This window comes from Otolemur garnettii, unplaced genomic scaffold (assembly GCF_000181295.1).
Source record: "Otolemur garnettii isolate 467f Iridium unplaced genomic scaffold, OtoGar3 scaffold00046, whole genome shotgun sequence".
NCBI classification, from domain to species: Eukaryota; Metazoa; Chordata; class Mammalia; order Primates; family Galagidae; genus Otolemur; species Otolemur garnettii.
In genome coordinates this window covers 12,860,204-12,870,531 of record NW_003852441.1, presented here as the reverse complement: position 1 = coordinate 12,870,531, position 10,328 = coordinate 12,860,204, and the positions used below count along the sequence as shown (strand labels likewise).

Here is a 10,328-nt window from a genome sequence, read left to right as displayed (position 1 = left end):
GTTTGCACTCCCTGCCCCCGCCAGGACCCAGCCTTTCTGGGCTGTCTCTCAGGTCTGAGCTGCCAGGAGCTCTGGGCTGCCAGGAGCCCTAGCCCGTGGCCGGGGGTGGTGGTGGGTTTGCCTGGAGACTTGCCACCCACATTCCGACCCCCGAGAGGGCGGGGACTCCGGCTCAGATATTTGATGCGTCCTCCCTTCCTCCCCTTCAGAAGGAGCGAAACACCTTGAGTCAAAATGGGTCTCTACCGTGTCCGCGTGTCCACTGGAGCCTCTTTCTATGCAGGCTCTAGCAACCAGGTGCAGCTGTGGCTGGTGGGACAGCACGGGGAGGCCGCGCTCGGGACGCGCATGCGGCCCGCGAGGGGCAAGGTGAGCTGCCCAGAGTCTGGCGGGGTGGGCTGCGCCCCTGGCCCCAGGTCAGTCAAATCCCGGGGAAATGTGCCAGCGCTTTCTCCACGCCGAGGGAGCACGCAATAAGCTCAAAGAGCACACCGAGACAGCGGGGTAAAAAGCGCCTTAGGGAGGTTGATGTCCTAGTCAAGTGCTTTGTGAATCTTCCTGCTGCTCTGCCTTTTTGGAATTGAGGGAACACTCTTGAGCGCTCCCTGTTCAAAGCTGGAGGGGCCTTTGATCCCCCTGTTTTCTCTATTTAAAAAGCTGTTCGGGTTTTTTTTGTTGTTGTTGTTTGTTTGTTTTATTTTATTTTGTTTGTTTTTGAAAGAGAGTCTCGCTCTATTGCCCAGGCTAGAGTGCCATGGCCTCAGCCTCACTCACGGCAACCTCAAACTCCTGGGCTCAAGCGATCCTTCTGCCTCAGCCTCCCATGTAGCTGGGGATACAGGCGCCCTCCACGTCGCCCAGCTAGATTTTCTATTTTTAGCAGAGACGGAGTCTGGAACTCCTGAGCTCAAAGGATCCTCTCGCCTCTGCCTCCCAGAGCGCTAGTATTATATGTGCAAGCCACCGCTCCTGGCATATTTTAAAAACTATTTCTAACATTCTCTACGATTGTGCTCCCATCTGGGGGGCATTATCACTTGGGATGGAGTGGGTGGTGAGCTGAAATCGGAGAGGGGTGGGAGAAGGAAGCCAAGACATGACAACCTTTAGAAATTTTGACCCACTTGCCCTTTCCCATCATAACCATCTGGTGTTCTACCCAGAGCTATTACTTTTTTCTTCCACCAACCTCTAAATTCCCATCACCTGTCCAGCTTTCTCTCATATTTGGATGTCTGTCCCAAGGGTACTTCAAAGGAACATCCCCCAAAGAGGTCCTTCCCCTTTCCCACTTCCCAGACCTCTCCTGCTGTCTCCCTGGCGCGGCCTCTGTCTAACCAAGAATGGAGCACAGTCAATTTTATCCTGGGCATCTCAAGCATCCGTGTTTTAACGTCTGCCTCACTCCTGACCACCAATGTCCCCTTGAGCCTGCGTCATCTTTACCCTCTTAACCGGCCTCACCATCTGTGCTCCAGACCTTTCAAGCCCTTCTGAAGGCAGAACAAATTCTCCCCAATACATTCCTATCCTTAAAACGTTCTCCTTGCTTAAAACATTTGAATGCCCCCCACTTGTTCTCAGGACCAAATCCAAAGCCCGCGGTAACCTTTAAGACCCACTGGTCCTGTTCTCCCCATACCTGGCTTTGAACTTCAGCTCCAGGACGCCCTCCCTTAGCCTCTCTCTGTTTCCTCGGTCCTTTCCCCACCTTTCCCCCTTTCTCACTCTCCCGGGTTACAGCCCTCTCCACCTCCTGGTCCCAACTTAAATGGAATGTCTTTCGAGAAGTCCACCCCCAGGCCAGGTGGGCAGTCTGTTAGCCCTCAGCCTTGGCGGGTCTCGCAAGCTGCAATTGCTTGTCATCAGCTTGTCTCCTGGCTCCGCTATGTGCTCGTCAATGCTTATAGGAAGAAAAGAGCGAAAGAAGACGCACTCTTCTATCATCCATCCCACACCCTCAGAATGGGGTCCTGGGCCCCCTGCTGGTGCACGCTCCCTTTCCCTTTGTGGCTCCCCACCGCTTTCCCCGAAGCTCAGAGGAGGGCGGCGGGAGTGGGGGCGAGGTGGTGGTGGTGAAGAGCAGGGCTGTGTGGCAGCACTCGCGGGCAGGCTCCACCGCGCTGAGCCTGCGCTGTGTCTGCAGGAGGCGGAATTCAAGGTGGATGTGCAGGAGTACTTGGGGCCGCTGCTGTTTGTGAAGCTGCGCAAACGGCACCTCCTTCAGGATGACGCCTGGTACTGCAACTGGATCGCGGTGCAGGGTCCCGGGGACAGCGGGGATGAGTACAGGTTCCCTTGTTACCGCTGGGTGGAGGGCAACGGCGTTCTGAGCATACCAGAGGGCACCGGTGAGTGCAGGGGTGGCAGCGTGAGGTGGCCTCTGGGGCGCCAAAGAGGGCGGGGCGTGTGTGTGTGCAGAGGTGGTAGGGCTTGGAGACTGGAAGCTGGAGGGCAGGCGTTCCTTGGGGTTACTGGCGCTGGCAGAGGGGCATGGAGGCTGGAGAGGGGCCAGCGAGAAGGGCCCGCAGAGGAGTGTCCCCGCGCAGGGACCAGGAGAGGGGGCTTAGGAAAGTCATTGCCCACGCGCCCCTCTGTGCTTCCAGGTCGCACTGTGCTCGACGACCCTCAAGACTTCTTTAAGAAATACAGGGAAGAGGAACTGAAAGAGAGAAGGAAGCTGTACCGGTTAGCCCTTGTCCCCTGATCCCACCGTGAGCTGCTGGCCCTTCAGAAATACCTGTGCTGATTCCATTTCTGCCCTGCAGGTGGGGTAACTGGAAGGACGGGCTAATCCTGAATATGACCGGGGCCACAATATGTGACCTCCCTGTAGATGAGCGATTTCTGGAGGACAAGAGAATTGACTTTGAGGCTTCACTGGCCAAAGGGTGAGAGCAAGAGGGACTGGGGGAGGCGGAGGCCAGTGGCTTGGGGGCTATACCAGGTAATGTTTGAGTCCCAGAATAAGACCCCAACTCTTTGCCCCATGCTTCTCTGAAGGCTGGCAGACCTTGCTATCAAAGACTCTTTAAATGTTCTGACTTGCTGGAATGATCTGGATGACTTCAAGCGGATTTTCTGGTGTGGGCAGAGCAAGCTGGCTGGTTAGTCCCCTCACCTGAGTGTTTCTCCCAGACCCTTTATTCCCAGATCCCACACAACTTGGGGAAATTGAAAGAACTAGGGTTGGGAGACCAGAGGCTTGAGATCATCTGGTAGTTTGGGGTCAAGTAGGGATGGTTTGGCGCTCAACAACTGCCTTCCCAGAGCGAGTGCGGGACTCCTGGAAGGAAGATGCCATATTTGGGTACCAGTTTCTCAATGGAGCCAACCCCATGCTGTTGAGGCGCTCCACTCACCTTCCTGAACGCCTAGTGTTCCCTCCAGGGATGGAGGAACTGCAGGCCCAGCTGAAGAAGGAGCTGGAGGTATGGACATCAGAGCACTAAGGAGGCCAAATGATGAAATGAGGCCAGGTTCAGCGTCAGTTGTACTGTGGTCTGAGTTGTTGCTATGTAGTAGAAGTCCTGAGCTTTGTGGCCTTCCTCCCTACATGAGAATAGTATACTGTGGAGCAGGCGTCCTCAAACTACGGCCTGCAGGCCACATGTGGCCTGCCTAGGACATTTATCTGGCCTGCTGGGTGTTTTTGCCGCCACTGACTGTCCTGCTTAGCAGCCAACTTGTCCCAGGGCCCGTAGTCCAGCCCTCCAACGGTCTGAGGGACAGTGAACTAGCCCCCTGTTTAAAAAGTTTGAGGACCCCTGCTGTGGAGGGAGGGGTAAAAGATGGAATGTGTGATAGAAACAGTCAGAATAAAGAATTATAACTGGACCTTCGTGCTGGGGACTTGGGAGGTGGTGCAGAGTAAAAGAATAAGGTCAGAGGGGTGTAATTGCTAATCAGAAGTTAACACGGACCAGCTGAAAGAGAAAATTAATGGGATTGTAGGGTCAGTCAGACTTGGATTTGAATCCTGGCTCTGCTGTTTGTGAGTAGTGTGACCTCAGAGAGAATACCCAATGTCTCTGATTACATTTCCTCTTCTATAAAACTGAGGCTAATTCAACTACATTTAAGAATTATATTGGCTCAGTGCCTGTGGCTCAAGCAGCTAGGGCACCAGCCACATACACCAGAGCTGGAGGGTTCGAATCCAGCCTGGGCCTGCCAAACAACAATGACAACTACAACCAAAAAATAGCCGGGCGTTGTGGTGGGTGCCTGTGATCCCAGCTACTTGGGAGGCTGAGGCAGGAGAATCTCTTGAGCCCAGGAGTTGGAGGTTGCTATGAGCTGTGATGCCACAGCATTCTACCCAGGGTGACAGCTTGAGGCCCTGTCTCAAAAAAAAAAAAAAAAAAAAAAAGAATTATAAGAGGTAATCAGCACTTGATGTATTACATGGCACAAATTAGGTGACGGAGACAAGTTAGTTCTCTTCTCTCTCTTCACCCTTTGGGGAAACAGTGTAGGAAGAAGCTGCCTTATGCTGGTAGTTGCCCTTGCCTTCTCCCCAATCCAGGCAGGCATGCTGTTTGAAGCTGACTTCTCCCTGCTGGATGGGATCAAGGCCAATGTCATCCTTTGCAGCCAACAGCACCTGGCTGCCCCTCTGGTCATGCTGAAACTGCAGCCTGATGGGAAACTCTTGCCCATGGTCATCCAGGTGAGAAACCCCAGGATTTCTGCTCCGCAGTGATTGGCCTCCTCAGGATATCCCCTCATCCACATTGACTGAGTAACCACTCTCTGCAAAGGCACTCTGCTGGGGTACTAGGGGAGCTATCAAAGGAGGGATGAGCAAAGTCTTTGATTTTTAAGGGCTTTGAAGTCTAATTGAAGAGACAGACTAGGAAAGTCTGAAGAAATTCCAGTACTGAGGAAGGGCCTGAGGACAGAGCCAGCCTGAGGTGAGGGATCAGTGGAGGTGAGGTGTCATGAACCTTGGAGAAGTGTCAGGACTTTGGTGAGCAAGAAGGAGGGGAAGGATCTATCCCCAGAGGCAAGATGGGTGGGCAGGGAGGCTGAAGCAGGAGCATCCTGGGGAACACTTGAGCCAGAGTTTGGGAGACTAACAGGGCCAGATTAAGGCAAGTTAAGGAGGGTGACATGGGAAGCTGGCAAAGGCTGTTGTGCAAGGTGCTGTGAGCACATTTTACAGGCAGTCATGTTTAAGATGGATTGGAGAAGGGAGATGCTAGACATGGAGATTAGGGTGACATCCTGTAGTGCTTGCTTGTGGTGGAGGTGATGGGTAGTGACCATAGGGATGAAGAGGACAGTACAGATGGACATTCAAGGAGAGAGGAAAAGGGGGAGGCAGACCAGGTACCTGCAGAAATAGGACACATAGAGAGGACAGGATGCTCATGAAGGCTTTGTCTCACCGATTTTGAGTTAACGGGGAGACATTCAAACTGTCCAGCAGGCAGCTGAGAACTGGAGACTTAGTCATTTGTGTGGAGGTGGTGTTGAAAGACTGGTGAGAGGCCGAGATTTCGGAAAAAGAGTGTGGGATGAAGGAAGCAGGAGGTTTGAATCTTGTCCATGCTGAGGGGACTGAAAGGGGAAGTGGAGCCTGCAGAAGGCAGTAGAAGGGGCAACTTCTGCAGAAGGCTAAGGGCAGAGCAGCTTGCATGGTGTTAGCTCATAGTGTGGGTAGGAAAAGGAACAGAAGAAATGGTAGCTGTAGGGGGTGGTGACAGTGAGATGGAGGATGGAGGGAGAGGCTGAACGTGCAGGGGAGGGGGATTGGCACTCATCCCCTCTCTCTCCTTGTCCCTGCTCTAGCTCCAACTGCCGAAAGTAGGATCGCCCCCACCTCAGCTTTTCCTGCCCACAGATCCCCCAATGGTCTGGCTTTTGGCCAAATGCTGGGTCCGGAGCTCTGACTTCCAGCTTCACGAGCTGCAGTCTCATCTTCTGAGGGGACACTTGATGGCTGAGGTCATTGCTGTGGCCACCATGAGGTGCCTTCCCTCAATACATCCTATCTTCAAGGTAACACCTTGTTTTCTTCTCTCTGGCCTGCCTCTCTGTCCAGGGCACATTCCCTCCTCTGGAGGCCCCTTCTCGGTGGATTCTCAGGGTATAGAGAGAACCAATCAATGGAAGACAGAGCAAGGGTGCGTGAGCATAACTGACTGTGGATTTTTGATGGGTGATATCACCTCCCAAGGGGGTGAAAATGATTCTTAGGGAAAGCGGCAAAAAAATCTAACCCCTTAAATGTATAAAGCATAGATATTCATATGGCAGACAAATATTACGTGCAGAAGACTGAAGACTCCATCCAGAGAGGACCACATAAATAACATAAAAGATTTTTTCTAAATCATCTTTGAAGAGTTCTAAAGCGGTAACATAGGCCAGTGAATGGGGCTCTGGGCCATTAATAGTAGCCTGCTTTATTACACTTACAGCAAGGTATTTACCCATTAAAAATGTTTATTGGATGACCTCTCTGTGGCAAGATCCACTCTAGGTGCTAGTGATTTCCAAGACAAGTGAGGTCCTGATTTGGGGGGATTTTTATTTCTAGTGAGGGCAGAGACAACACAGACTGTAATGTATCATATCAGCTGTCATGACTGTGAACGAGGCAGAAAAGCAAAGCAGGGTGACGAGATGGGGAGTTTCAGTTGGGTGCCCTAGAAAAGACTCCCTTGAGAGGACATAGAGAATGACACTAGTCAGGTGGGCAAGCCTGAGATGATTGAGAGGGCACAGTGTTGAGGCAGGAATGAGCTGGACTTGTTTGAACAACAGAAAGAAGATGAATGGCTGAAGGGGAGATGGAGGAAGTGGGGCTTTGGAGGTGCTAAATGGTTGGATCATGCATTCTCAATGCCCCCTGGGGGAAAGTGGGTAGGAGAGTAAAACAATCTTATCCTTATGTATATAGCACAGATAAAATACAGCACATAAACAGATATACAGTATGTATGTAACATTAAAATATCATGGATGGGAATTGAGATTCAGAAAAAAAATCTCAAAAGCCTTCTTATGGGGTAATACTAAAAGACATTTAAGGAACATTGGCTTTGACCTATGAAAAGAATATGAAAACAAAAGAAGAATGATTTCTTTCAGTTCTCACAGTGTTGAGTCAATGGTTTGTAGAATGAATTAGGTGATGCAAATCAACTAAAAACTCCTTAAAAATTTATTTTATTTTATTTTACTTTATTATTTTTTTAGAGATAGAGTTTTGCTGTGTCACCCAGGCTCAAGTGCTGAGACATGATCAGAGCTCACTGCAGCCTTGAACTCCTCACCTCAATGATCCTCCTGCCTCAGCCTCCAGAGTAGCTGGGACTACAGGCACATACCACCATGCCCCACTAATTCATTCTATTTTTTGTAGAGGAGAGATGTCACCATGTTGCCCAGGCTGGTCTCAAATTCCTGGCCTCAAGTGATCCTCCTGTCTTGGCTCTCAAAGTTTTGTGAATACAGGCATGAGCTACCATGCCCAGCACCAAATTAAAACTCCTGGTGCTGCGGGGCCACTGAACTTCATGTCTTCCTGAAGAGCTGGCACCTTTCCTGATTTTTAGCTCCTATTTCCCATAGGGACCTCCCACAGCTTTCTTTTGACTTGCCCTTCCATGCTTCTCTCCCTCTAGCTTGTAATTCCTCACTTGCGCTATACCATGGAAATTAATGTCCGGGCCAGGAATGGGCTGGTCTCTGACTTGGGAGTTTTTGACCAGGTATGGATACAGAAAGGGGAATTCTGGGTTCATTCTCCCTTGCAGCCTTAGGGCAACTTGACTGACCTGACCCTGTTGTCCTTGTCCCTCAGGTGGTGAGCACAGGTGGGGGAGGCCATGTGGATCTGCTCAAGCGAGCTGGAGCCTTCCTGACCTATAGGTCATTCTGTGTCCCTGATGACTTGGCTGACCGCGGGCTCCTGGGGGTCCAGGCTTCCTTCTATGCCCAAGATGCTCTACGGCTCTGGGAAATCATCTCTAGGTGAGCCAAACATGAGGCAGGGGTGGTGGGAATGAGGTGGGGGTGGAGAAGAAGGCAGCAGAATGGGGGGAGGGGTCTGTATATTGGTTAGGGGACTAGGACTCTGACCTGGCTATGGGGCCAGGAGCAGAGGGCATGGAGACTCCCTGATAGGCTTCAGCTCTCTGGCCATGACCTTTGGCCGGCAGGTATGTGGAGGGAATTGTGAATCTCCACTATAAGACGGATGTGTCTGTGAAGGATGACCCTGAGCTGCAGAGCTGGTGTCAAGAGATCACTGAAATAGGGCTGCTAGGTGCTCAGGACCGAGGTAAGAGGAGCCCCTGAACTGAGATCTCAGATGCAACACACAAGAGACCTCCCTAGAATCGTCTCTACTTCTTTGGAATCTTCCAGAAGTATGTTCAGCCCCTATGAAACTCCTAAAGGCCTTCCCAGATTCTATTCCCTCTCTCAGCAAGAGACAGGTCCCAACCACAGTGGGACCAGTGGTTGTTCATTTAAGGTTTAACAACTGGCCTTCTGGAACTAAAGCCGTATTTTGTAGCACTTGCCTGTTTCCATGGTGTAAATATTCTCACATGGCCGCCAATGTGGTGTTGTCTAGTTTGCTGAACACCTGAAGAGTTCACATCATGCACGCTTGTGAGCCAGCACGGGCACCCCGCTGAGTGAGACCCTCCCAGCAGAGCTCCTCTGAGTTACTGAGTGTCCCAGTACCCCCTTCCTACCCTTCTTGTTCTCCTCCCTCTGCCTTATTTCTGTGACCTTTGCCTTTATTCTGGTCTCATAGCTTCTAACTCTCCTCACTCCTTGCAGGGTTTCCCATCTCTTTACAGTCTCTGGAGCAGGTTTGCCGCTTTGTCACCATGTGCATCTTCACCTGCACTGGCCAGCACTCCTCTGTCCACCTGGGCCAGGTGCTTACCAGAGGGGGCAGCTGGGAATTTGTGGCCTGGAGTGGGGGAGGGGCTTTTGTGCTTAGCAGACATTGACTCTAGATCCTTATTCATTCTTAGCTGGATTGGTACAGCTGGGTCCCTAACACACCTTGCACGATGCGGCTGCCCCCACCAACCACCAAGGATGCAACATTGGAGACCGTGATGGCAACACTGCCCAATTTTCATCAGGCTTCTCTTCAGATGTCCATCACTTGGCAACTGGGCAGGCGTCAGCCCGTTATGGTGAGAGCCAGGTGCCCAGGGCCCTAAGGAAGGAGGCAGCTGCAGGGAGATGTGGCCCCCAAACTGGGGGTCAGAAGTCTTCAGCTATCTTTTCCTCTCCATCCAAGGTGGCTTTGGGCCAGCATGAGGAGGAGTATTTTTCAGGCCCTGAGGCCAAGGCTGTGTTGAAGAAGTTCAGAGAGGAACTGGCTGCCCTGGATAAGGAAATTGAGAGCCGGAACACAAAGCTGGACATGCCTTATGAGTACCTGAGGCCCAGTCTGGTGGAAAACAGTGTGGCCATATAAATGTCCCCAGCCTCTGGTTGTTTCAGCCTCCTCCAAGCTGCAACTCACCCTTTGTTGGTTTCACTCCTGCCCTCCCAAGCCCTGTCCTCTTTTCCCCATGTCCCACTTCGTTGTCTCTGCTCCCAGCAAACAGATTTTATTCTAGATGAATATCTTAGGGGGCTTCATTTCTCCTTTCTCCCTCCTTCCATTCCTACTTTCTTCCCTCTTCACTCAGATCAGGGTGGTAATACATATTACTTATTCCACATCGTTCATACACCAAATGCGATTCTGAACCTAAATCAAGTTTAACAACAAATCGATATTTTAGACAACTGTGTTAAATAAAACATTGGCAAAAGAGTATAGAGCATCAAAATATTTCTCTTTGTGACTGGATAGGAATTAGCACACATCCCAAAGCCAAATACACCACAAAGCAAACCATTTACACAGAGATTCTCAAGTTTTTAATTCTCAGGATTTTTGCTTCATAGCTTACACAGACAATGATAAACCAAAGGAAGCTGGTTGCTCTGGAGAAGCTGCTTTTGGCTAGAAGCTGCTTTTAGCTGCTATTTAGTCTCCTGGCTTTAGCCATTTCTATAACCCATTTGCAGTTTGTCAGTTGAGAAGCTTCCAGTTAATGTAATTAACTGAGAAATACAAAACATTTCATGATCATCTTAATGAGTATACAACAGGGAATTTAATATAGTTCAACTTCTGCATCTGGTTAAAATTTTGGCAAAATAAACTTTGAAGTTTTATTTCTTCATATGATAATCTGTGGATATTTTACAATAAAAGTTAAAAGTATACACAAACCAAAAGAATTTCCTTTATAAGACAAAGTTATTTCTTGTCCCTGATTCTTTTTTTTTTT

General features: G+C 50.4%; 1 protein-coding gene across 1 annotated transcript; it reads left to right on the top strand.

Moving 5' to 3' along the window:
* The first annotated feature begins 206 nt into the window (after positions 1-206).
* Positions 207-9,964, top strand: ALOX15 (arachidonate 15-lipoxygenase). The gene is made up of 14 exons (XM_003791189.2): positions 207-369; positions 2,147-2,351; positions 2,607-2,688; positions 2,769-2,891; positions 3,004-3,107; positions 3,271-3,431; positions 4,529-4,672; positions 5,797-6,006; positions 7,638-7,724; positions 7,817-7,986; positions 8,175-8,296; positions 8,806-8,906; positions 9,006-9,173; positions 9,281-9,964. The coding sequence occupies exons 1-14, from the start codon at positions 235-237 to the stop codon at positions 9,458-9,460; spliced, it is 1,992 nt and encodes a 663-aa protein (XP_003791237.1). The 5' UTR covers positions 207-234; the 3' UTR covers positions 9,461-9,964.
* The last annotated feature ends 364 nt before the right edge of the window (positions 9,965-10,328 follow it).